Raw genomic sequence first — 27,992 nt, forward strand, 5'->3', positions numbered from 1 at the left:
ACAAGGTTAAGCCCAAAGGATTGACTTTTTGTCCTCCGGTGCTACTTTGCATAGGGGCATTAATCCCCCAAGCTCAAATCAGACTTCAGTGCGAATAGCTAAGTGGCTGCCCCAAAAAGTTTCTCCTTCAAGTCTTCGCCCTTTCTCAGTTACTGATGTAGAGGGGAAGCCAAACCAGAATGGCGGCAGGATGGTCATCTACACGGAGCTGCCATCTTTTTCTTGTTTTACACAGCTGGAATGGTGAAGGTTGTGTGGGTGTCAAATAATGTACCATTTGCTTCCACTGTGGATTTTTTTTTACCTGTAGGCCCGATCTCGAGGTAGTTCCTGCAAGGGGCACAGGGAAACAGTGGAATTTGCTGCCAAGGAGTGTGGTGGAGTCTCCTTCTTTGGAGGTCTTTAAGCAGAGGCTTGATAACCATATGTCAGGAGTGCTCTGATGGTGTTTCCTGCTTGGCAGGGGGTTGGACTCGATGGCCCTTGTGGTCTCTTCCAACTCTTATGATTCTATGATTCTATGAAACGCCTTTGCAATGGGAATTCAGCCATTTTGACAGAAGCACCAGCACTAAGACCTTGCACCCACCGTTGAGTTGGGACGGTGCGTCAGAGACCCTCCTCCACCTCAACATCCCCACCAGAAGTCCAGCTCTTCCACCTCCACAAACCCCAAACACACGTCAAGGCTAATTCAAGAACAAGAAATACGACAACGAAACAGAGTAGGCACACTTCGACTGGCCTCCTTAATATATTCAAGGCTGCATCTTTATAGCTCTTACAACACTCGCTTTATTTACAAAAGGAAATGTTGGAGGCAGGATTTATAAACGGTCCCCCAAAGTACCTATTTCTCCCATTTATGAGAGGCCAGGCAGAGATGATACGTGTGCAGCAAAAACTGATCACTTGCCCAGCTCCCCAAGGGCTCCGGAGAGAGCAATAGTCAGGCTCACTCTCTGCAAACTCACACTAGCACAGGCAAGAATTTGAATTCCAAACTCTGTTGCTGGGAGACAGCATGGCTGGCCCCAAATGTTTTGCTTCCCAAGGTAGCATATCCACATGACCCTCCTCTGCCCCACAGAGGAGGCAGACAAACCCCACTTAATGGCAAACAGTGCTGTGGTGACATCATCTTCAGGAACACCAGGGGTTTGCTTTGGCTGGTGAATGAGGAGATGACAAGGCTTTCAAGTTTTACTTTTGTTTGTGAAATGTCAGCATGTGACATGATTACTGTCAGCTTAAAATGCTTGGCTATAATGGTATATTATACAATTGGTATAATGCTGGGCACTATTACGCTTTTGTGTCTACGTGTAAATTCAGGAATAGGGAACCAGGTGCTCTCCATGTGATGATGTAAGACTTCTATCAGCCCCAACTTATGCTCAGGAATGATGGGAGTTGTAGTCCAGCTACCTCCATTGAAACAAGAGTTGCCTGATAGCATGATTCCTGGTCATTTCAATGTGCTTTTTACAGAGTAACCACCCAAGCAGAGTCTGCTACATGGGACAGATCCTCCCCATCTCTCACCCAAAGTTAGTCTCTGCAGCAGCTAGCTCACCTTGCTTCATGGTGGGGTCGCTGCTGGAGGCAAGATGCTAGCTCACTCCCCAAGCAGCAAGGGTCAGCTACCACCCTTGGGGTACAGGTAAGCCGCCTCTTTTATCCACAGATGCACCCAGCAAAGGATGGTGGGATGCTTCAGAGTATAAGATTGCCTTCTGCCGAAAGGCTTTAAAAAAACAAAAGCCAGCCTTCCGAGGGAAATCTTTGGATACAGGAGCAGGCCAGATCAGAAAACTAAAGGGCTCCCGCTTTTTGTACCGGGACCCTGAATCCTCACAGAGCAGGGGACGCAGATCAGTTCCAACACTTCTTAGAGCATGCTGCCAAAACCAGCTTTCCTAAATCCAGAGTTGATGTAATCCCCAGATCAGAGAGAGTAACACCATAAATGCATCATCCAAGTGCCGTAACAGGGGCTCTATCACACAAGCAGCTGTTCGACAAGCTTTATTGCTCGTTTGCATACGACTTTCCAGCAATCACTCCATTTCTCCCGAGTTCCCTAATGAGAGACTGCAAATGAGATTCCGGGGGTGCGTGCGTGCCTTCTCTCTGGGTTGGAAATGGGTCTCAAATACGGAAACCGGGCAGCTCGAAACCTAGTGTCTCCCAGCAACTGAAAAAGCCCCCTCAGGCCCCCATAGTGCAGTGAAAATGTGTATTTTGTGCTCAAAAAGCAAAAAAAGAAAAGCCGAGGCAATAAAACAAATCTGAATTTTTTTAAAACTAGAAAAATCCACACATTTCAATGGGTTTGCACAATTTATTCTGTCCTGCTAAATCATGGAGAAGGGTAATGAATTCTGCAGGGTCCCTACGCCATAACCCTGCCAATTAGGCTGGCTTTAGAGATCCCACCTGGGAACCTCTTATTTGCAGCTACAACAGTTCTAGAACATGGCTGTGGAACCTTTTCTTCTGTCAAGAGCCACATTCCCTTGGGGAAAGGCCCTTTGGGGGGCTGCATGCTAGCAGTGGGCAGGGTCTGGAGCCGCTGCTGTTGGGGGGGGTTGGGTCAATGACAAAAGTAGGTGGGGGCCTGAAACCAGTCCCCCACCTCCTTGCAATCTGTCTGAAATGATTTAACAAAATGCATATACTGCTTGATTGTACGAAAACCTCTAAGCAGTTTACCAAAATATAAAATAAAATTATTGGTTAAAAACCAGCCTAAAACAGGCATTTAAAAATATTCTTCCAAACAACCCAAGGTCTAAAACCAACTTGACGAATCCTGCCTTGTTTTGTGAGCCACTAACCAGAGTTTCCAGTTATGCTCAAACCTGGAAACTAAGGTCAAGTGCTGGATCTTGGCTTGCACAAAGGTAGGAGCAAAAGAGTTCCAGATACCGAAATGTAGCTTAGGCACATGTTGGCTTATTAAGCTTGGAACTGATGGTGCGAAGGAGATCACATTGCCTCTGCAGCCCTACCAAGCGAGGAGGAGGATTACAAACCTCCTCCTTTCAACATAATAGATTGATACCCAGAGACACACTCCATGGCCCGAGAAAGCCCTAAAACATGCAACCCGAGAAGCCATCACTAATGCCCACCCAAACTTTGCATTGTGGGAGCAAGCTAATTAATCACGCACATACATTCCTTTATCTGCAGCAGTAATCCAGCTTCTGTTTGAGCTTCCAACAAGAAAAGATAATCATCGCCTATGATTTATTGACAGTAACTGTGTGCTTGAAATTGGCAAGGACCAGTCAAGTTTGTCAAGAGCAGCCCTGCATTTCCCCAGCTCTTAGGACGGCTCCCGTGGCAGGTTTGCAGGCCTGCGTTAAAGCTAAAGCACACAGGCTGGCTAAGGAAGCTGGATTCCACTGTGCTGACCCAGGTTCACCTTCTGTTTGAGAAAGAGCTTTATTTTAAAATGGTTATACAATCCGCAATCTGGCATCAAAGTTGGGCGGGTGGGTAGAAAGGAATAATTTGAGTTTCAGGGCGAAGGGGAAAGGTGACTGATGTTTCTCGTCCTATCTCTGGCTCATTCTCATGATTATTCATCCAACTTTTCGGCCCTCTCTCGGAAAGTTCTTTGACTTGGGTTTTTACTTCTTTTATGCTCACGTCCAGTGTGTGTGTAAATGGAATGCTCTGTACATTTACTTGGGGGGGTGCTCTTATGAAGCTTTTCATTATGGCAGAATAAGAGATGGCGAAAACTCATCAGGATTTTCTAATTACACAGGGGGAGGGGGAGCCGTGCCCGGCTTTGTCTTCTCAAGATGGTTTGTGTAAACCTCATTACGTGGAGATGTGAAGTGAGCAAAACAAAGGGACAACCCTGAAATAACAAGTAAGGCACTTGGGAAAGGCCTGAATAATAAAAAAAACAAAAGAAAACAAAAAATTAAATTGTTCGTTTTAACCATTTACAGGCTACCTTTTCTGCAATGATTATGGCAAAGAGACAAGTGAGCCAATTCATTTTCTGGAGCAGGATTGTAAATCAGGAGGTAAAACTATGGCTAAAAGCCAGAGGTCCTTTGCAAAAAAAATGATCGCAAAGGTGGACAGGGCTCTGGAACAAACGCTACTGCTGGCAGTAGCAACAAGCTTTTGGCATATTCACATCGTTTTCAAAGTCCAGAGCCAGCACCGCCGTCACATGTTCTCTGTTTTCGGCGCATCTGTAGCATCATGAACGATGATTTCCACCATCTTTAGCAAACCAAGCACCTTTGGGAGCTGCAAGGCCATTAACACGGCTAATTCTTGGCCGATTCCTGGCTGCATCTCAGGGACCGATCAATTCTAGCATTTCCTTCGGGTCGACAATCTTCTCCCGAGGCTTCCCGGCCAGCTTGCCTCTCGCCACTTCGGCAGCGTCAATCTTCTCCCAATCCGAAAAGGAAACTGGGCGGATCCCTGTTAATCACCACAGAAAGGGAAAGCATAGATCAGATCAACCTGCTGCTCCCAGATAAATTCACACATGCAAAAACGGCAGAAGCTCACAAGCCTTCCGCATCAATTACTAGGCAGACTCAGGAGTGCCGGTCAAATGAGATTACTTGTATCTTGGAAGGCTCTTATAATAGCACAGCTCTACCTTAGGGGATGAAGCTCTTTTTTGGTTCGCTTTAAAAGCCTGAATTGGTTTAGAGGGAACACGTTAATTGAAAGCATTTAAATATAATGACAGCAAAGGACCCAGTTGGGCTTTAAAACTACGTCCCCAAGCCCACTGGGGAAGGATCGCTGCAAAAACGATTCAACGTTTCTCCACAAAAACAAAGCCGTATTCCTGTGGTCTTTTTCCCCCAGGTTCTGCACATCACTGAGAAGCAGTCAAACCGTCCGGGTTCCTTTTGAGATGGCATTTCTGCCCTCTCAATCTTGCCACGGCTACTGCTTTCCACATCACCACCACCCCATAGCTTTGCACCCTTGGGAGTGCAGGGATCCTTTCTGCATAGGAATAAATTACCTGCATGGATCTCTCTGCCACACAGCAAAGTGAGCATGCACCTTTGTGGGTGGACAGTTACATGGGCATCCCTTATGCTGGATGTTCAAATAGAGCAGGAAGTTTTAAATGGCCCAGGTCACCAAACGAAATAGACACTAGGCCTGGGTGATATATCACATGATAGCGGTTTCATAATTTGTGATCTGGCAATATATCACAATTCATGATATATGTTTGTGTGTGTGTGTGTGTGTGTGTGTGCCCTATGCAAAAAAATATGTGGGGAAAACCGTGAAGTCAGCCAATGCCTCTTTGTAGCTCCATCCTTATTTCAGGCTTCGTGATATAAAAGTAAAAGGCAAAGGACTTCTGGACGGTTAAGTTCAGTCATCTCGCTTTCAGGCCGAGGGAGCCGGCACTGGTCCACAGATAGCTTTCCGGGTCATGTGGCCAGCATGACTAAACAGCTTCTGGCACAACGGAACACCGTGATGGAAGCCAGAGCGCACGGAAACGCTGTTTACCTTCCTGCCACAGCGGTACCTATTTATCTACTTGCACTGGCATGCTTTTGAACTGCTAGGTTGGCAGAAGCTGGGACAGAGCAACAGGAGCTCACTTCATCGCAGGGATTCGAACCACTGACCTTCTGATCACTGAGCCCAAGAGGCTCAGTTGTTTAGACCACAGCGCCACCCGCATCCCTATCAGTATATCACAATGTTTAGCGGGCAATATATCACGATGCTGAAAACCAGATATCGCTCAGCCCTACTGCTCACCTCTACAGATTTTCATCCTTATTTCAGACATTGTGATATATCGATATATCACAATGTTTAGCTGGCAATATATTGTGATGTTGAAAACCAGATACTGCCCAGTCCTAATAGATACATGTTTCTATCACATAACTGTGTGTCCACAAACAATTGCTTTTACATACTAGGTAACTATTTTCCCATAGGCAAAGTGGCCCCAAGAGCTGCCAATGGCTTCCTGCTTGCTGCCTTGGCTTTTATTTGAGTCAGATATGTAAGCAACAGCACAGTGCTCTTACATAGACAAACCTTGTTCGCCTGCCCCCAAAGCTTGCCTGACATGCTGAACACGACACAGCACAAACCTGACGTAATCCTCTATTACGGCAGGCAAAAAAGAATAACACCACCAGACTCTTTGTGTGGAAAGGGATGAAAGTCTCTAATCGTAAGAATGAACACCCAGTTCAAGCTCCAGTTCTTTCAACCTCGGCTCCCCTTCAGTGAAGCACTGAACAACAGCTCACCTTAAAGCACTTGAGGCAAGGTTAGGCAAAGACTGCAAAATACACACTTAAAGAAGAGAACAACCACAGTAACACCAAGTTCCTGTCTTTGGTTCCTGGGAGAGGAAGGCTGAATTTCCTGTCCATGATGTTTGGGTCAAAAAAAAATCTCATTAAAAGTGAGAACAGCAAAATAAAGTTGACGGTAGGTATCCTCAAGGCTCCAGAAAGAGATTAGAAAGAAACACAACAGCAAAGGGCATTTTTATTTCTTAAGATCCTTATAATGTACCAAGTACAGATAAAAAACAAGAACATAAAAATCAAGTCCCCTGGCAAAGCCTTAAAAATCTAACATATTTCTTTAAAAATTAGAAGATGTATCTTGTCCCTCAACACTTGAACTGTGTATTTAAAGCCTCACATTTCCAAATCTTGTCTCATTGTTCGGTGGACTGTGCGTCTTTCGGCAATATATTGGGTCATTAAGGTAGCTGCATGGACACCATTGCCAATCTGGTGACAAGCTTCTCTAATGAGAATTAAAATACACACCTTGGCCAAGGTCACCTGTCCTATTATAGGATTCCAGTGTGAATCGCAGTAGGATGGACAGAAAGACAGAGCAACACACTTACGTCGGGATTGAAGGATGCTTCTCACTGAGCCAAAGCCTTCTTTGGCATCAGGAAAGTCCAGAGCGCCTGACTGCAGGTCTTCCAGCACAGACTGGGCTGTGTCAAAGCTATCGTTCATCGTGGTGATGATGACGCCGGTGGGGCCCCTCTTCACCCAGCCGCTGCAGTAGAGCCCTGAAAAGGGAAATGAGCAGATGAAGAAACGTGGCCGCAGGTCTTCACCTTGAACACCTCCAAGCAGAAGCTGCAAACTTTCTCCAGGGTCAACTGGAATACCTGCTGCCGACCCCAGGAAAAATTACTGTACTTTAATATTTTGTTGGAAGCCACCCAGAGTGGCTGGGGAAGCCCAGCCATATGGGCGGGGTATAAATACAGTGGTACCTCGGGTTACAGACGCTTCAGGTTACAGACTCCACTAACCCGGAAGTAGCACCTTGGGTTAAGAAATTTACCTCAGAATGAGAACAGAAATCGCATGTTGGTGGCAGCGGGAGGCCCCATTAGCTAAAGTGGTACCTCAGGTTAAGAACAGTTTCAGGTTCAGCTCCAGAATGAATTAAGTTCTTAACCCGAGGTACCACTGTAATAAATTTATTATTGTTATTGGGAGGGGGAACAAATGCAGCGGCAACACTGCAAGGCCCACAAATGCAGGTGCCACAAAGCTGGCCCAGAAAGGCTCGGTGTCGAAGCCACGAACCTCTCAGTATAAATTACCCTGGAAATCCCAGCCAGACACTCTCACAAGCACCCTTGTCGGAAACACAGTCTCACCCTCTGCAGTGCCAGTCACCACATGGCTGCACGTCCACTAACCTGGTGCCCCGAGAACTCTGCCCGACTGGTTCGGGATAATGCCTCGCTTGGGGTTAAAGGGCACGGCGGGGTCAATTGGGAGGCTCCTGTACCCAATGCTGCTGAGAATCAACCCGCTCATGACGTCCTCAGTATCTCCAGTGGGGACTGCCTTGGCAGTGTCTCCTGAACCCTGCAGAGTCAGGGGCAGAAAAAGAGGAGCAGAGGACAGCGTTAGAGAGGGATGTCCTGTCCTGCCAGCACACACACAAAAACCAGGCTTATTAGCCAGGTGCATGAGCCAAGAGCCCCCAGCAGAACTGCTGGACCCAAGAAGGTGTGGTCCTGGCTAGGTGTCTCCGCCACCCCTGTCCTGAGAGCCTCGTGCTCCGAGCTTTTACATAGCTGAAATAGATTTCAGAATCAGCATCCGCTTGGGTCTCAGCCTCCCCAGGATGCTGGTGATCTCCTCGTGATCACTGGCTGCGTTATTAGGGCATTCTCCTTACCCCAGCTACCAAAGAGATTGTGGGAGGGGGAGACACTTTCTGTACCACTCGGAGGAAAATGGATCCTCAGGGAGACATCGTCCCGGCTTGCCGAGAAGCTGCCATTTCAGCTTGCAGACGGCAGGCAGTTTACACCGGTGGCTCTAATTAGACTGGGAGAATAAAGCTGTCTTCCACTTAATGCCGAAAGGCTCCTGGGGGAAACTCCATAGCTAAATGGATGCAGCAAGGCGTTCCAAGCGCCAGACAGGATGAGCCAAAGGGGGCGGGAGCAGGGAAGGAAACGAGGCTTGGTGGGGCCACGGGAGAGGAATTTCGGAGCTCGTACTTCCAACCTGGTGGCAGCCAATCGGATGGCTCTGGCCTGCTTCCCGTCGGCGGTGGGCAAGACTTCCAGCGGGCTGCACAAGAACTTCAGGCTCCACTCCTTGGAGGCCGAAAGCCAGCGGCCAGACACCACCTCCCCGGGCTCTTCCAAGGCTGTTTTGGCCATCAGCTCCGTCAGCCGTTTCCTAGGTCTGGGGAGATCTGAAAATTACAAAAGCACTTCAGAAGCACAGGGCGGCCCTGTTGGGATCAGAGGTCCCTGTTGTGCTACTTCAGATGGTGATGGAAGAAGGCCCAGCAGGAGGAAGAGAGACCATCTCGCCCTGCTACACAGTAATCAGAAAAAGTGGAAGACTATCTGCGGGACTCAGCCAGCCACCAGAACGTGAGAAATTGGGGTTAAGGCTCCATTAACTGAGGCAGCTGGCACTGAGCTCTGTAATAGAACACGAGGAACAGGACAACCGCTCTCTCTGCCCACAGAGCCACTTGCAATGAGGGGATTCAACCTGCCGTGTGAAGCACAAAGCAGAAGAGTTTTTTCTCACAAGGAGAGAAAACACAACAGCCGTCTACATGGATACAACAATGGAGTGTAAGTGGGGAGGGCTATTACCCCTTTGACGAGGCAGCCACTTTCCTACAAAAGGAAACGCACAAATAAAGCAGGAATGGAACCCTCAAGCGATACACTGGGCTCCATCAGCAGTTCTCAGAAGGCGTTCCAAGCATGGCGGCGTCCGTAAAGGTCAAAATAGACATGAAGTGATAAGATCTCCCCCAACAAGGCCCTTTGCTTTGCTTAAAAGCAGCAATGGCGGGGTAGAGGTGAGATTGGATTGGGGCCCAGGAGGAGGAGGAGGGGTCAATTCTTTTTCCCTGCCACTAACACGGTGATTTATACTGCCCCACAGCCCAAGCTATTATTAGCCTCCAGGTGTGGGATTTGGGGGGAGGGGATAAGGAAGACCCATGCAGTATTTCAACATAAAGAAAGCGTACATCTAGGGATCTGATCACGGATCTTCTCCCATGTCTAGTCTGCATCCTGGGCTGCCAATTCATCAAAAGCAGAGGTGGAACTGGCTCAAGTCTCCAAACCGGTTCAAGCCCTTTGCAGCTTGCTGCATTTCAAGGGGAGGGAAAACTTGGGTTGTGCTTTTACCAAAATTTTTGTCGTCATTATTATTCACTTGGTGAGGTGGCAACAAGCATTCATTCCCCAACCCCCCCATCTGAAGGGCTTCAGATTTTACTTGCTGAATTCAAAATTCGATCATACAACACTTTAAAAGACAAACAGTTTAGGCCAGCTCAGCTACGAGACAGAATTCCAAACACAGCATTTATCTGTTTCCCCCCGCCAACAAAATGCTTAACCTTCTATTCTCTTCTACTCAGCCCCCTTGAAACGCACCCCCCATCAACTCCATCGCAGCATACCCCTCTCAGCTCCTCCTCCTTCTCCCCTGATGTTCCTTTGCTGTTGTTGCGATCGGGATGTGCAGGGAAGCAGCCTTAGGACAGAGCTTGCTGCACGCTCCCGAGAGCCAGCCAGCGAGGAGGAGCTTCTGCCTGCCTCTGGCCCTCAGCCATCTCAAGGTTAAAGGCAGCTGTTGTTGCAGCTCATTGCCCTTTGGAGCACTGCAGTTCGTCCCGACAGCGCACACTTCATTATTATAAAAGAGGCTCTCCGCAGGAAACAAAAGGCAAAACAGGGGACATGTTTCGCTTGCTAAACCAAACCACTCCTGTTTGAGGTACGGCTGCACTGTAAACATTCACAATGGTTCAACCCTCATAGCAACCCTCACACCTCCACCATGGAATTTGGGTATGGTGAGGAGGACTGGCTCAAATTACCACCCTGTGTTGACTTGGCCTTGGTCATCAGCACCAATTGGTAATTTATGAACTATAAAAAGGCACCAGCTGCCGAACGAAACATAAATATCATCCACATGTCTCTGCCATCTAAATGGAGGACCCCTCCGTCTCTATATGGGGACTTGGCCCCAGAGCATCTGATGTGCCCCTACCCATGTACAGAGTGCTTTCTGCTCATTACTTCCCATACTCAGCCACACCACAACCAGCTGGAATTAGCAGGAAAGGTTTTCAGATCACGAGCCATAGCAGCAGCAACATTCATTTAGGAAATGAGCTTTGGCTGATTCCTCACCTTTAACCGCCTCTCCAAGGTCTTTGAAGTCTGCAGGATCTAGGAAAGGCCGGGCGCTAGGTAGGTTGATCATCTCCCGCAGTTCCTGAAGGTTGTCAGACAGAGAGCAATTATGCACCACAACTCCACACCACCGAGTTGCAGAAACAGGTGTGATGCAGGGAAGCAGAATCAAATTGGCTTTCAAAAGTCCTATTATCAATATATATATATGCTCCACTGCCATAAAGAGCCCATAGACTTAGAAAACTCATGTTTCAAATACCCACAAATTTTCTACCCAGCAGGCTGACCTCACAACCAGGTGTGTCCTGGCAGGAACAGGCAGAGATTGCAGCCATTTTTGCAATTGTGAACTGCGAGCAATCTTCCCGCCTTCAAAACACTGGTGCGGAGTGCAGAAGCTCTTGCTCTGTTCCTTTTCTGACCGTAATGTGGCGAATCCAAGCCTGTCTTGGATACTCTTCATCCCAAACTTTAATCAGTGACTTCAGCAATTTTACACCCAATGGAACATATCAACCACACCAGATGAAGTGATAATTATACTGAGCTGGAAGACACAGAACCTGAAGAGCTTTCAACTGAAAAACAAAAGAAGTGTGTGTGTCTGTTTGTTCATACCTTTATGGTGAAAGCCACCTGGAGGGGTCCCCTCCTACCGATAAGGCACACCCGCTTGACTTTGCTGTGGGCCAAGGCTGTCAGGGCATCCTCCGTGATGTCGGTTTTCTAGACAAAGGGGAAAACAGCACCATCCAGGGTTAAGGCAGGGCCACGAGGACCAAGAGTGAAAGTTATGTAGCCACCAGTTCACATGAACGACCCAATCTCCTTCAACGCAAAGCTCATCTACGCAGGCAAATCTGCCATTCAAAATTTGAAGAATTGAGCACAGCATAACCTGGGTGGGAGTATAGGAATCTGCATCATTCCAAGTCACACAGCTGGTCCACACTGCTGAGTATTGTCTGCACCAGGGTTTCCCAAACTTGGGTCTGAAGCTGTTGTTTTTTGGACCACAGTTCCCATCATCCCTGACCACGGGTCCTGCTAGCTAGGGATGATGGGAATTGTAGTCAAAAAACAGCTGGAGAAGTTTGAGAAATCCTGGTCAACATTGATGGACAGCAGCACTCCAAGGCAGAGGCCTCTCTCAGCTCTTAACTGGAGAAGCCAAGGATGGAAACAGGGACTTTCTGCTTCACCTCTGAGCCACACCCCTTCCACACATTTCTTGAGATTATAGACCATGAGCGTGCTGGAAACTCCACTTGCTGCCTTCTTTATAGGGCACACCTGGTAACTCAGGAATCAAATTCTGACGGTGTGTCAGTTCTGAGCTTAAAACAGCAAACTAGTTCTTTGTCGTTTTGTCACTTATGAATGGCCAAAGGCTTCTGGTTGCAGAGGGACCCAGTCCTCATCTGATGATTATACACAAGAAAGAGCTGTAATTGACATACAATGTGTCAATAAGACACTATGGGTTGCGTCCCAAGGAAGACATCCCATCAGCGCAAATGCTTCCACCTGCACAACAGGATCTCCCCTCCCCTGTCTCTAAGAAGGGACAGATGTTTGCAGGTAGAATCAACCAGCATATCCATGGCGACACATCTGGCAACCCAACCAGATGGGTGGGGTATGAATGAATAAATGAATAAATTATTATTATTATTGTTTGGCAGCTCCTTAGGGCAGGGCAATGACATCTGCATAGCTCACAGGGGAGATCTTTCTAGGCATTTTTGCAATGACTCGCCCAACTAGTTGAGCTTCAACGTGAAATCTTCCGGTGGGGAGGCGGGAGAACAGAGAGCTGCACAGCAGCGTGATGAAAGGTCAGCCGCACAAAGCCAGAAGCACAATTTGACATGAGTGTGGAGGGAGAAGCCTCAGTAGGCAGCATCTCTGGAGCTTCCAATTCATGTTAGCTCAAGACCGGTTTTCTCTCCTTTGCTAGCGCAGCAAAGCTGCAACTCTAAGCCTAGCAGGGCTCGCCGGATTCTCCACCGTCCGTGTGTTCCAGATATAAAAGGGCCGAGAGATGCTCAGATGCCTCTTGCCCAAGGCTGAATAAACTCCAGTTCAATCAGTGCTTCCAGGTGGATTTAGTCCAGATGGAAGGCAAAGGAAAGGCTGGCTGTAGTCACTGGGGAAGCAGTGGATAAAACTCAAGGCGCCAAGTTGGACGTGGGTCGGAGGAGGAGGCGGGAGAGAGTTTCCTGACCAACGTACATGAAAGACATACCCAGGCTGCCACCTTGTGCTCAGCTGAGGTATGGGAGATGGTTCCAGAAGAACGCACTGTGGCAAGAGCTGCTCCCATTTCGAACATCAGCTCAAGAAAGCTCTACTCTTCTGCATGCAAGCACTGTTCCCTCGATGGGCGATTCTGCTTTTATTTTTTTAAGGACACCCTTTCCTCCAGTTCCCACAGGATGGAAGACTCTTAGAAGTACATGCAGGCAACCTCTAGGCCAGGGAAGGGGAATCTCTGTCATCCCGAGGGCCATGCTGCTTTGTAGGAAACCTTCCCAGGGCTGCAGGGTATGAGGCAAAAGTGATTGTGGCCAGACATGTCCCATCGCATCCTCCCTCCAAGCAACCAAAATATATTCTTACTATAGTTCAAGGGCACATTCCAGCCCAGTAAAATCTCCAGAGAGGTGGGCATGGAGCAGGGCCAGGGAGGAGCATGGCTTGGGGAAAGGGGAGTATGGGCTGAGGAGTGCCAAGGGCCAGGCAGAAAGGCTTGGAGGGCCACATTCAGCCCTGCGGTTCTGCACCCCTGCACTAGGCTCCATTTATTGCCACCCAGAGAACTTAGGTTGTGGGGGAAATGAACAAATATTAAAATATGAGGGGCTGTGGGATTTTTGCACCATTAACGCAGTCTGTTCGGCCCTCCCAAAGCAGAAGACAGAAAGAAAACATGAGACGAGGAAAAAGGAAATGGAGAGGGCAGAATTCACCTTCTCTAAATCTTGCAAGGAAAGAAACAAAAGAATTTAATGCATTTAAATAGCAAAGAATGCAAGGGTTTTGTTTTGTTTTTAAAGAGATCCGTTTTGCCTGTGACGGTGTGTCAGTCCTACCGTTGGTGGATTTAAGCAGATACACCTTAAGGAAACGCGAGGGTTGATTTGTCTGTGTCTCATTTCTCACCCATCTCATGCACACACAGAGCGACACACACGGCTGTGACCCTATCAGAACCCTCAATCACTCTCCACCCTCCACCCCCGGCCACCTCCCTACCCCAAACTCCTTCAGCGGCAGATGCAGGATTACAACCTCCCCACAGAGCTAAGCAGCAGAAGGACAGCTCTTATCTGCAAGGCGGGAATCCAACAAGCTGGCTGCAGCCATGTAGCTGCTTTTAATTAGATTCTACCCAGCTCCACCTCGATGGCAAGAGCCCTTCATTAATCTAGATGGGATTTTCTGGTATAGTTTTACGCAAAGCCTTCACTGGCTTACACACACCCCTGCGCCTGACTTTTGTTGCTTGTTCTCGACTTACCTGAAGGATTTCGAGTGGGGATAAGAGAATCCGGGCAACGTCCAGCGCCACGTTTCCATGTCCCAGGACCACAGCTGTCTCACTGCTCAAGTCTGGTTTCAGCTACAAAAAGGAAAGGGGTTTTTCATCACAAGCACTCCAGCCACCCCCCTCAGTCTTATTACACAGCACAGATTATCTGCTCTTCAGGATGTGCAGTTATGCTTTGCCTGCCCTTCGCTGTCTCTTGCAGGACTTCCCATGCCTCCCCGCTCGAAATCTCTGGAAGAGTTTCCCATGCCTCCCTCTCAGGGTCTCTGGCAGAACTTCCACGCCTGTGGATATAGGCCTGTGGACTCCATTTCTCTGTGCTCCAAAGGGGCCACTGTTCTTCTGACCAACTAAAAGCTGGCGCCAGCGTCACAACCGATGTGGTTAATTGAAGAAAATCTACCACAGAAGCCACTTAGTCCCATATAACTCAGAGACCAGCCAGTTCAGGGGACCCACTTCAAATCTCCTCAGGTGGGAGCCTTGGGCAAGCCACCATTCCCAAGCCTCCCCACCACATGCAATACTGGGATAACAAAGCTTTCCGTACAGGTTATAAGACAGCCCAACCCTTTTATTTCCTACATTCAAACAGGGGTGGGAGGTGGGGGAAACGCCCCACTGGACCTATCCCCCCTTCCCCAAAGCAGAAAAATGCCCCTTCTAGGTTTCCTCCTCATTGCACCTCCAAGAGAGGGTGCCAGCTAATCCCCTCTTATGGACGTGCAAATTGTTCACATTTGTAAGTCTAAGGAGGATTTAATTTGATGTCTGCTAATCTTTTCCAATTGCAGGCCTTTCAGCCAGCCACTAATCTGAAGCTGGATGGCTTCTCTGGAACATGTGGAAAGCCTGAAGAGGCTGCCGGGGGTGGGGGTGGGGATGGGGGTGGGGACGTTCTCCTTACGTCTCTGTTCTCAGGCAGGCCATTGTACCACCCCACGAAGGCTCTGGCTGTATAAACTCCGGCCAGGTCCTCCCCTGGTATCCCCAGGGTCCGATTATCCTCGGCTCCATAGCTCTGCAGAGGAAAGAGAGGAAATCCACATACATTTTGCAGCACAGCTGGGAGGAGTGGCTGGCAACATTCTGCAACACTGCGATGGGTTACCCCCAACTTAAATTACCCTCATGTTATCTGCAGCAGAGAAGAAGGTGGGAAGACCATGATGACCATAGGACTGTCAAAATCCTGGCATAGTGGCAATGTTACTTCTCCCTTAGTTCTAGTGTACTACAAGGGACTTTTGCCGAGATCTCACACTCACATTCGCCTGATTGTAATGGACGGCTTGAGCATTTTGAACTTCTAAGCCTCCAGCAATTTGTTTTCCGACTTCTGCATGGGACTTCTTTGTATTCTGGGAGCTTTTCCAGTTCCCAACAGTCAGAACTGAAGCAAAGTGGTCCTGTTTGGGTATTTTAAATGGTTCCTGTCACTAGGGGGCAGTGTAATAACAATGACAACAACAACAACTTTATTATTTAACAACTACTACAGACGTGGGTGGCGCTGTGGGTTAAACCACTGAGCCTAGGGCTTGCCGATCAGAAGGTTGGTGGTTCGAATCCCCGAGACGGGGTGAACTCCCGTTGTTTGGTCTCAGCTCCTGCCAACCTAGCAGTTCGAAAGTACGCAGTGCAAGTAGATAAATAGGTAAACCTCCGGCGGGAAGGTAAACGACGTTTCTGTGCGCTGCTCTGGTTTGCCCGAAGCAGTTTAGTCATGCTGGCCACATGGCCCAGAAGCTGTATGCTGGCTCCCTCGGCCAGTAAAGCGAGATGAACACCACAACCCCAGAGTCATCCGCGACTGGACCTAATGGTCAGGGGTCCCTTTACCTTTACCACTTTCTTATTTAACCCCCTGCCCATCTGGCTGGGTTGCCCCAGCCACTCTGGGCAGCTTCTAACACATATAAAAATGTGTCTTTGTGGTTTCAGTCCCAGGAGAAAAAATAACTAGGGACCTAGCAATGGACACTGTGAGAAGTCGGCACACCTGGACTAAGGTAAAACATAGTCCAACAACTCTGACCTAGCCAATATATCTTTGAAAAACCCATGTCTGATCAGGCCTGCCACTGATTCTCCTGCTTAAAAACCAGAGCCAAGCAAACTTACCAAAACTACCGCATGGTATGCTTTCTGCAGCTCCTCTACGGTTACGTCCTTCCCCACAGTCACATTCCCGTAAAAGGAGCAGCGGTCGGAATGTGCCGTCTGAGTAAAGGTGTTGATCACGTTCTGTTGCAAGAGGTCAAAAGGGAGAGGTCAGAAGAAGTCGTGTTCCCACATACGTAGAGAGAACTCCCACAGCACCCAGGCAGGATACCAGAGTCAGGCCAGAGAACAATGAAGGTCCTCAATGACCTTGCAGCATTTAAGCCAGCATCTCGCTCTCTGGTTCATGCTGCCTCTTCCAAGTCTCTTATCTGACAACCGACGAGAACATCTCATTTTAAAACAACATTGTTATCCATGACCTGGCACAAGGCCAGACAGTTTCACTAAAACGGTACATTTATTTATTTTTCGTCCCCCAGCGTATAGTCATAGGAGAAAGATCGGGGGAGGGGAGGATTTCAAGTGCTGTATTCACAGGGGGGAAAGGGGGCTTTCTCACTCATCCATTTACAAGCAATTTATCAACAAGATGAGACAATGGCAGGCTAGCAACGACCTTGTCCAGACATCAGGGTTTACCTCTCCAAAAATCTAGTTACCCATACTATTGCTTTCCACTGAAAATCCTGCAAAATCAAAAGGTGAAGTGCAAAGAAGAAATCTAAACCCATGGAAATAAAGTAAGTGCTGCACGTATTACCACTTTTAAAGCACCTGCCCACAGAAGACGGTCCTTGCCTGCAGGTGCACAATCTAATAGACATGGCACAAAAGGTGAAGGGGGGAAAATGTGGAGGGAAGAGGACAAATTCAGATAGCAATTATTGAAGTTACATAACCCGAGCAGCATCATTTGATCAGGACAGGTGGGCATCCCTGCCTTTTAAGTACAAATATATATGCAACCCAGCAGCCCTTAGTCCCTCAACCAATGACAGAATCTACTCTGATTTTCTCTTCAGCTTAGCAATTGGATCCTAGCTATTACTTACCCATCCTGCCCCAAATTCATACTTCTAGGATATTTCTTCCTTTCACTATAATACCTATGTGACTTGTACAGCTCCCTTTACTAGGCAGGTGGAGAGAGGAGCCATTGGTCTAGCCTGCTTCCTCATGCCATAAGGAGGAATATTGCTCCCTCTGACCTAAGATACACCCAAAAAACCTGCAGCCAGGGCAAAACGGCTCAGGTGCTCGCAGCTTTTCCAATTCTCCATTTTGCAAAGGTCAAGTGGCTCCTCCCTGTTCAGCATGAGATCCCTCAGCCCTGGATCTCTCCTACTTCTTGTTAACTACTCTGTAGGATCCACATTTGTCTTGACTCTTTTATGGAGAAGCTCACGGCAGCATGTTGGCTTAACTGCAACCTGTGAGGTAAGGGAGGCTGACAGATGGCGACTTGGCCAAGGCTACAGAGTTCAATACTCCACTAAGCAAGGATATGAATCTGTGCTTCCCCACAGCCAAACCCAAATTCCTGCCCAGAGTGCCAGGCTGGCTCACAGGCATCTGTGTCATTTCATGGAGAAGAAAAGAAAGAAAAGAGTGATTAAAGCAGGAGTGGGAAACTTATGCCCCTCTAGATCAGTGGCATGGCAACTTGTGGTCCTCCAGGTGTTGCTTAGCAACAATTCCCATCACCCTCAGCTATGCTGGCTGGGGCAAATGGGAGTTGCAGTTGCACAACAACCAGAGGACTATAGGTTAGCCATCCCTGCTCTAGGTGTTGCTGCTGCCACCATCCCAGATCATTGGCCACGTTGACTGGGACTGACAGGAGCTTGAGGTTAACGATATCTAGAAAAGCACAGGTTGGTTTTAAGGAGAGAGATGTTCCCAAGCTACTATTTACCTTTACTTCAGGGTGGTCCGGAGCTACTCCAAAACGAACAAGGCCAAAGGGAACAGGCAACTTCTCATATATATCCACCTGAGCCAGCTTGTGGTGCTAGGGAGGAAATTAAGTTGGATTAACACATGTAGCTGATAGCAGTGGGGCGGGAGACACAGGAAAAGTTGAAATTAAATTGACTGAAGCTATTATACAGTTGAAATAGACCATATGCAACAGCTGCTGTTGCAGCAGTTTAATGCAACTCCTTTTTTTTACTTTTTGAACAGACAGTTTTGAGGTCCACTTACTCACTAATCGCTGTGGACGCCACCCATGGATTACATTACTTCCTTTAAAAAAACCCACATCTTCTGCTGGATGATGGCAGTATCTAGAAGGCTCCATGAAGTTGGTGGGGATCAAAGCATAACCACTTCAAGTCAGCACTGACACCATCTTGGGAGTTCCCAGGACCGATGCAGCCACCTGGTCTGGAGTTCTCACAAAGCAGAACCCAACATCCATATGTGTTCACTTTCAATTTACTTCAATTACAATTAGCAACTTCAAACATTCCACTTTTCAGAGGTTTATCTCGGAACAGGTCTTCTTGCCTAAACCAGGGAAATGTGGGTTCTCTCCTTTACTGCAGCGACGAAAAGCTTAAAAGCTTTCCCTTCTGTTTTCAGTTTACTGTGGTTTACTGTAATGCCAGAACCTGGAAATGTGGCTAAACTTAACTACCACTTAGAGCAGGGGTGGGGACCCTGTGGCTCTCCAGATGTTCCTGGACAACAACTCCTATCATCCATGTCCATTAGCCCTGCTGATTTGGGCTGATGGAGTTGAAGTCCAAGAACATCAGGAGGGTCCCACAGGTTCCCCACCCACGGCTTTGGGAAACAGGATCATAAACCACAGTTTGAAGTTGGCTTCTTTCCCTCAAGCATAGATAAGATTGACCACTGTTTGTCCAGGTTTAGCTGTAACACACAACCGCGGCTTGTAGGAAACTGAAGAGAAAGCTTCTGATCTTCACCTTGCAACTGTGCTAGAGGAGGAAAGAGCCTGATGCACAATCACGTAACACTAACACTACAGTTCAGTGTTACGTCCAAAACACAGCCACCGTGCTCCAGTAATGTAATGCCTTTTTCTTAAAACTTAGTGCTCTTTATTCATTGCTGCATAATGTGTATTTAACAAGCGGCAGGCCGCAGTCCCAAATACTGGGGAGTGAATCCCATCAGACTTAATGGGATTTGTTCTGAGTAAACATGCTCAGGGTTGCTTTGTTAGGAAAGGAACTACAATAAAGGTAAAGGTAAAGGTACCCCTGCCCGTACGGGCCAGTCTTGACAGACTCTGGGGTTGTGCGCCCATCTCACTTAAGAGGCCAGGGGACAGCGCTGTCCGGAGACACTTCCGGGTCACGTGGCCAGCGTGACATCGCTGCTCTGGCCAGAGCCAGAGCCAGAGCCAGAGCCGCACACGGAAACGCCGTTTACCTTCCTGCTGGTAAGCGGTCCCTATTTATCTACTTGCACCCGGAGGTACTTTCGAACTGCTAGGTTGGCAGGCGCTGGGACCGAGCAGCGGGAGCGCACCCCGCCGCAGGGATTTGAACCGCCGACCTTTCGATCTCAGTTAATTACCAGATACTTGTGAACCAGTTGGAACCATCCATTCGTGGATGAGCTCCAGAATGTGCTAAACAGTACAATACAGAACAGCTCATCACAACTGCCACCTTCTAACCCAAAGAGCTGCCTGTTATTGGAATACAGATTGGCAAAGGGACGAGGCCTCGATTCAGTTATAAATATGTATGCAAGGTTTTGAACTTTGGGGACATTACTGTTTCTCGGAGAGACTTCCCTCACGACCTGGTAAATTATTTGCTTTTGATCATCCTTTGCCTGGGGATTACGGGGCAAATCTAAACACTGCCATTGTTTCAGCAGAAGTGGGAACTCTGGGAAGGGGGATAGAATCTAAAGTAGGCACACACTTTGAACATTTGGTTATACTATGCATTTAAAGATGCTTCCCACCAGGTAACAAAGTATCTCCCACCAGACAGCTATTATGGAATCCAACAACAACAAACCCAAAACCCTGGGAATGATGGGGTTGTATTCAAAAGCTGCTTGTGCCCAACTGGAAGTGACTTCGACTCCCTCAATGGGACATTACCTCTCCCCTACCATGTCCTCAGGGTTGGGGGATCTGCCAGAGCAGATTTTAGGAGCATGTGGTGGGAGGACAGAAAGGTGAAGTCCCACTGCGTGGGCTGAAGTCCATTCATACAACACTGGGTTCCACTCTGTAGCTCTGTGAAATGACTGGTGGCTCCTACTAACTAGCAGTACATTGGAGGCAGTATGCTTCTGAATACCAGCTGTTGGTATTCACAGACAAGGAGAGTGCATTTGTGAGCAGGTCCCCTTTCCAGGTTTCCTACAGGAATCTGGCTGGCCACTGCAAGAATTGGATGGTTCTCTGGTCTGATCCATCCGGGTTCCTCTGAGCAGCACTCACAGATCTACCATCCCTATGGTTCTTCAGGAGGAAGCGGTGAGGCTTTGATCAACTGAAAACAAGCTTTAAACATGGAGAACAGATTTAATGTTGGCTTGTAGCAAATTCAGCATGCCCTCCGCATTACCGCGTATTAGAAAGCCAGTGTGGCGCCATGGTTGGGGTGCTGGACTAAGACATGAGAGTCAAGGGTTCTAATCCCGACTCATCCACGAAGCTCACATGGTGACCTTGGGCCAATCACAGTCTCCAACCTACCCCACAGGGTCGTTGTGAAGATAAAACGTGTCAGCAGCAGAAATCGTGGGTAGGACTCAACTAACAAAGCCCCACAAATGGAAGGGCCTTTGCTAGCACAACGGGCCTTTGCCTTTGCACCTCCCCCACTGGCCTTGGCTCTTGGTGGGTTGGCAGAACCCCCGGAACAGCACACAGCAGGGAGGAGAGGGTAAAAACTGTCCCATTAGGCAAGCAGATATGTTTGCGGTGACGGGAGCGATCTGCTTAGCACCATGCAGAATTTCTCCCCGTGAATGCCTCCTAAGGCGAGATAGGAATGCATGCAATAAATGCATGCAAATTCCTTTTGACAATCTAAAGCCACAGTAGTAACTCCACGAGCAGTACCGTTGTAGGGGATTAAGATGAGGTAGAGATATTCCTCCTCCAGGCTGCAGCGGGGTGGGAGAGCAGGAGCTCTGCCCCTGCCCAAGCCCCAACTGTACCTGGCAAAAGCCAGTAGATCAGGGCAAAGCAATTCAAAGCTGCTCCTCCACCCCCAGAGAGGAGGCTGATATTTGCCCCTGCTCTGCTGCACCAACGTGAAGCTGGCGCAGCAAAAGAAGCATGCATGCACATGCACACATGCGCAGACACCCCTTGTGGCCAGCAGGGTCTGAGTGCAGTGGAGGACCTGATGTTACGTTCCTCCCCAGCCAATCTTAGGACTGCCAGGCCAGAGGACTTTTACAAGCCTTGACACAAACGCAGGATACAAAACAAGGCTGGGGAAGCCAGAGCTACTCTTACAGAGACCCACATTTTCAGCTACACTAGCATCACACATCAAGAGCTCGCCCTGAGCAGGAACAGCGATGCCCTTGAACATGCTGGCACCCATTCCAGGATCAGTTTGTTATGCCTTTCAGGATTATCCTTCACAGTCGAATTTTGCGGCTGAGGGCGAGCAACAGGAACATTGTTTTCCCAGTTTCAACCAAGAGGGAGAGAGAGAGAGCTCTTGAAGTTCAAAAGGATAGCAGTGGAGGCGGGGGAGAGAAGAGTGATCCTAATTTAACAGCATCACATCCAGTACTGCAAGAAGCAGAATACTTTATTCCCAATTACAGCCTCTTCCATATTCTGAACCGGCCTTCCAGCGAGAGATTTCCATCCCTCCAAGAGTCTCTGATGTGCTAATTAACCTACCTGACCTGGCTATACACAAGCACAGAAAATCCTTTTTTCTTTTTACTATTTGGATCTAATCACCCTTGCAAAAAAAAAAAAAAGTTGTATGAAGCTTGCTTTCTCTTTTTGGGTCCAAAGCGTTGTCCCAATCAAAGGAATTGCCTCCACCATCAAAACTTGCAATCTCATGCAAGGCTTAAGGCCAAGATCTGCTAAGCATTTCAGACAGTGGGTGTGAAATTTTCTAGTTTAGAATCCCTCTGCAGAAAAGCTGCAGGCCTACATAGACCCTTAACCAGAAGTAAGTCCTATTGAATTCAGTGGGGCATACTTCTGAATAGACAAATGCAGGGTTCTCTCTGTTATTATCTGTGGAGCCTCCACGAAAGGAGGCTCACCAAAAACCTGCTATTAACAGTGTCCAGTTAAGAGATGAAGGTTGCAATTCTACACAGGCATAGTAAGTACCAAGGAACTGAGCCTAAATGCACAAGATTGCATTTTTTGCTCACACTAACATATGAGGATGGATATTATTTGGGAATGGCTATTGTAGTTGTTGCTGTTTTTTATCCTATTACAGAGCCACCAAAATACCCAATAATATAGAAACAAGCTAAAATGCCAACTCTCCAAACGTGTTTCAGCTACTCAGGTCTTCTTCAGCAGTTTAAGCACATTAAAAAGAATCCCAGAAGAGTTGGAAGGGATCACAAGGGTCATCTAGTCCAACCCCCTGCAAGGGAGGAATCTTTCGCCCAACGTGGGGCTTAAACTCATGACCCTGAAATTAAAGAGTCTTTTGCACTACTGGCTGAGCTAAGAAACCTTGTTCTTGCTCATCTGGGCCCTGCTAGGCCTACATATTCACCATGCCCCAAAGTTCTGGTATGTTTCATGCACACAATAGAGCTATGATGGATCAATAAGGAAGACACTATGCCATGTCTGGGTCTCCTATGTGTAAGTTGCTTGGACCTTTGTGCACATTTTTTTCCTCCTCTAGCCAACAGAGGCCTTGGCATCATGATAAGAGTAGCGGAAAAGCAGCCGTGAAGCCAAAACAAAGATGACAAAATAGCACATTTTGGCAAACCGGCACTGGAAGGTGACAAAATGCCCTGTGTGGAGAACTGCTGACACAGCAGGGTCCCAGCTGCTCATTTCTCCACCCCCTCCCAAATTAATTAATTAGTCTGTGTCTACTCTATATACGTAGCCATGTCAGCTGCATGAACAGTAAAATTAATAGAAAGTTCCGGTTCCATTACTGAACGATATTAAATGACGTAAAGGGATTTTTTAAGATTGTTCTTCTGCGGAGTTTTCTGCTCCCCCCCCCTTCTTTCTTGCTTCACGATTGCATTCCATAAGGATTTTCATATCACTTAATAGAGTCATACCTCGGAAGTTGAACAGAATCAGTTCCGGAAGTCCATTCAACTTCTGAAACATTTGACTTCCAAAGCACAGCTTCTGACTGGCTGCAGGAAACTCCTGCAGCCAATCAGAAGCCGCGGAAACCCTGTCGGACATACGGCTTCCAAACGAACTTTCGAAAACCGGAACACTCACTTCCAGTTTTTGATTCAACTCCCAAGAAGTTCAGGAGCTGAGGTACGACTATAATACCATTAAGCTTTGGATATTAATATAATGAAGTGAGCAACTGCAGTCCTTTGCTGCCTCCTTTCCATATGATAAGCCATCAAAGCCCCAAAGAGAGAATTTGGAACACATGTATTAAGTGAATTCTTCACTCTCCAGGGATTATCATTGCCAGCAAATAAGAGTCATAGAATAGTAGAGTTGGAAGGGACCACAAAGGTCATCTAGCCCAACCCCCCTGCGATGCAGGAATATTTTGCCCAATGTGGGACTCGAAACTGTGACCCTAAATATAAGAGTCTCGTGCTCTACCGACTGAGCTATCTAAGCTCCTGCTTCCAGAAGCCACAGTGGAGATAAGAAGCCCCACTCTTGCCTTTGTAAGTATGCCAATTACCTTCAGAAGGTGTTGTGCCGTGTAGAATCCAGCAGGTCCACTGCCTACAATACATATCCGAGGTTCGGACTTGGCTGTGGAAAGGAGCCTCTTGTTGCCTGAGAACAAAACTGGGGGGAAGACAACAGAGAAGTCACACAAAAAGCAAAAAACCCAAAAAAACACAGTGGTCCATAGCTGGTAGGCTCAATCCAGCTGCAGAAATGCACCCCTGGCCTGGGAAATAATAATATATCACTGGGAAAGTGATATATACACATCCCTTCAGTTCCAGCCTCATTGCTGTCAAAAGTTGCTACCAGCAAACAAAGCAGAACCAAACCCAGTGGAAGGGGCAGAAACAGTGGGGCAGGAAGAAGGCCCCCTTTCAGCAAGGGGGCTTATGGCCCACTTTTTCCACGTTCACCTCTAGCCTTGCCTGCTGATCACCACTATTGGTTTATTCAGCTTGCAGAATGAAGCACAGAAGCACAGAGTTGTAAGTGTGCAATATTTTCAATTCCCCAACCATCCCCTCCTCTGGCCATCCTTGCTCAGAGTTAACATATAGAAAAAAATGTTATTCTTGTGTCTGTGAATTTTATTCCCCTCATAGGGGGATACTGGTGCCTCCTTTATTGCTAAGCATCCCCAACTCTACCAGTTAATTAAAAAAATAGCAACAACTGTTCCTATAAGCAGTTATCAGCAGAGTTTGGATAAGCTGCTGTGAATCCAATATACCCACAAAATGCATGTCAAAGGAATTAGATGGGGGGGCCTTACACTTATTGTAACAACCTCATGGTGATAATTATCTACCTATTATATTGGGGGGGGAGAGCACCAGTCACAGCATTGCATGGGTTTGCACTGTGGTATTTTATATTTCCCCCATGACCCAAGTCCTTGACAGCTTGCTTATCCATGACAAATAACTGGGTTCATAATCTCATCCCCTTCGTGCCCCAGCAGCAATGCTGGTTTGAAATATCTCATTCACGACAGCAATACAATCCAGAGGCCAAAGATCATCAGTTACCACACGTGACTTAATCAAAAAGGCGAAGGTCTAGAGATCGTAGCCTTCCCACCCCCCACCCCCCACCCTAGCCTACAAAGACCTTGGCAGTCACTGATAATTTTTACACTGTGAAGTACAAAGATAGCCCTATCCCCCAGCACGTCACTGAGTCTAACATTTTGACGAACTGTCCCTGATATTTAATGGGTTGTTGTTTTTTACCAGTTTGGGTTGCACAAGCATTATTTGCTTCAGAACTGCTAGACTTGCTTGGATCCACAGCCTGCCTAAACTTGTATTCCAGTTCTAACTGGGGCCAATATTAGAAGCTTGAAAATAGAGATTGAGAACCAGCGGGCCCTCCAGAAGTTGCGGCCTACAGAGCAGTCAGTGCACAGATCAAAATGGACTTCAATACACCCCTATGGCCTTTCAGAAGAACAAGCATTTGCCCCCTATACCAAGGCTACACTATTGAAAAATGCTACTAATCTACCTCAGAAGACTCTTGTATGACATACTGAGATAGTGAACGTGAATATCCAGAAAGACATGAATGTCAAATCAGATCTATATAGTGGCTGAAGGAAGCATTGTGGGTGTGAATATCCCTGGGTCTTTGGGGGCACACTATGTGAACGTGCTGTGGATGGTTCAGCCTCCCTGGCTATCACAATGCATTGTAGAGGTTATTTGGGAACTCTTCTGATTTACAGGACAGACACTAAAGCATACAAGCAATTTAGCAGGATACACCCTATGCCAGCGATGGCCAACAGGTCGATCCCCAGCTCCCTTTCGGTTGCCAGCTATAAAAATAATTGTGTAGCCCGCCCCACATGCTCATTCTGTCCATGAGATGGGCGGTCATTTAAGATACTAAACTTGCCTGTATCACTTTGTCTGCCCTTTAGACCTGTGGTTGTTTTTGACTGCATTATGACACCCCCCTCCCCAAAAAAAAGTTCAACAACTTTCATCCTCCCCCAAAAAGGCTCAACAACTTTGGTCCCCCCCTCCAATGACAATGGGTAGATCACTGCCAGTTGGGAGTAGATCGCAGTCTCTAGGGAGTTGGACATGCCTGCCCTGCGCCAATGCATTGCCACTGAGAAGGGCAATACCTTTCCCACCTGCGCCTGACCCCGCCTATGTCTGTGGTCTAATGACTACTGTGTAAACTTTACCTTTGGTTAAATACAGTCTTGCAGGCCTTGGAATACTTTGTGTAGGCCTACAACCATCTGGAAGCACGGCGGTCCAACACACAGCCCAAGAGCCACATGCAGCCCTCAAGGCCTTTTTTGGCAGCAGTGTTAGAAAATCAGATATACAGTGGAACCTCGGTTTTCGAATGTAATCCGTTCCGGAAAACCGTTTGACTTCCAAAACATTCAAAAACGGAAGCAATTATGTCCGGGTTTTCAGCATTCAAAAACCGAAATGTTCAGCTTCCAAGACGCTCGAAAACCAATGTTCCACTGTTTAAGCTAACCACCTTACCTTAAACCTGGGTTAAGGTAAGGTTGCCACAGCAGAATATCTAGGCGCCATGGGGGGGCAGTGAGGTTTATTATTAATTATTATTATAATCATCACCATCATTTATATACAACTGAAGCTCACGTGGCCTACAGCCTCAGGTGTGCCCAATAAGGGCACCATCTCGCCCCTCCTCCTGCTGTTGCTGAGATAGCAGAGTTGGTAGAGCATGAGACTTCATGCTGACCTTCAAAGCCCTAAACGGCCTTGGTCCTGTATACCTGAAGGAGCGTCTCCACTCCCATCGTTCAGCCCGGACACTGAGATCCAGCGCCGAGGGCCTTCTGGCGGTTCCCTCATTGCGAGAAGTGAGGTTACAGGGAACCAGACAGAGGGCCTGTTAAGGGAAGTTTTTAATATTTATGCTGTATTGTTTTTAACACTCGATTGGTAGCCGCCCAGAGTGGCTGGGGAAACTCAGCCAGATGGGCGGGGTATAAATTATTATTATTATTATTATTATTATTATTATTAATCTCAGGGTTGTGGATTCAAGCCCCACATTGGGCCAAAAGATACCTACATTGCAGAAGGTTGGACTAGATAACTCTCCAAGATTTCTGACCCCCCCCCCTCCATTCCCTGCGGGCCCCGACCTCCCTCTCCCTGTTTCTCCACCCTGCCAAACAGCCAAGTTCTGGGACAGCTCCCTTGGTAAAAGCCTGAGACTCTTATTATCTCAGGGTTGTCTGTTCAAGTCCCACGCTGGGCAAAAGATTCCTGCACTGCAGGGGGTTGGACTGGATGACCCTCGGGGTCCCTTCCAACTCGACAATTCTACGATTCCGTTCTTCTACCTTAGTCTTTCAGTAGATCGGGAGCGAGGTGTCGCTTTCGTTTCTTGATATGGCGTGTATCCTTTGCCTTTTTATATTGCAAACCGCCCTGTGACCGTCGGGCGGTATAGAATTTTAACTGATATTAAAAACAACCCAAGCATGCAATCAAATGACGCCCCCCCACTTATAGGGTCCCCCCCAAAAAAATAATTCCACCAGCTGCCCCGCTTACCGGCTCCGGAGGGAGGCCGCTCTCCCGCGAGGGCTCCGCTAGGCAGAGAAGAGCGGAGCGCGCTCGCCCTCCTCCAGCGAAGGATCCCCCCGGCGCGGCTCATCTTAGCAAGCAGCGCGGTAGCATCGAACCCAGGCGCCTGTCCCGCCGCTTTAGTCTCCTCTCGCCCGGAGAACGCCGGGACCAATCGCAGGGCGCGAGGGGCACGTCCTTAGCATGGGTCCGCCCACG

General features: G+C 47.9%; 1 protein-coding gene across 1 annotated transcript; it reads right to left on the reverse strand.

Annotated features, from left to right (window-relative positions):
• Window positions 1–3,434: 3,434 nt before the first annotated feature.
• On the reverse strand, window positions 3,435–27,937 carry FDXR (ferredoxin reductase). The gene is made up of 12 exons (XM_079967423.1): window positions 27,762–27,937; window positions 24,206–24,315; window positions 18,268–18,363; window positions 16,410–16,532; window positions 15,193–15,306; window positions 14,256–14,357; window positions 11,351–11,458; window positions 10,727–10,811; window positions 8,546–8,745; window positions 7,730–7,901; window positions 6,911–7,084; window positions 3,435–4,461 (listed from the first exon to the last, which is right to left on the reverse strand). Exons 1-12 carry the CDS (start codon window positions 27,862–27,864, stop codon window positions 4,331–4,333), a joined length of 1,518 nt encoding a protein of 505 aa, XP_079823549.1. The 5' UTR covers window positions 27,865–27,937; the 3' UTR covers window positions 3,435–4,330.
• Between the last annotated feature and the right edge of the window lie 55 nt (window positions 27,938–27,992).

This window comes from Podarcis cretensis (genome assembly GCF_951804945.1).
Source record: "Podarcis cretensis genome assembly, chromosome: 2".
Lineage (NCBI taxonomy): Eukaryota > Metazoa > Chordata > Lepidosauria > Squamata > Lacertidae > Podarcis > Podarcis cretensis.

Coding starts and splice junctions, on each gene's coding strand:
- FDXR (XM_079967423.1), bottom strand. CDS start 27,864: ATGAGCCGCGCCGGGGGGATCCTTCGCTGGAGGAGGGCGAGCGCGCTC. Junction 14,358..15,192: donor GCCTGCCTGAGAACAGAGAC/GTAAGGAGAACG, acceptor TCCTTTTTGTAG/CTGAAACCAGACTTGAGCAG. Junction 11,459..14,255: donor CCCCACTCGAAATCCTTCAG/GTAAGTCGAGAA, acceptor CCCTTTGTCTAG/AAAACCGACATCACGGAGGA.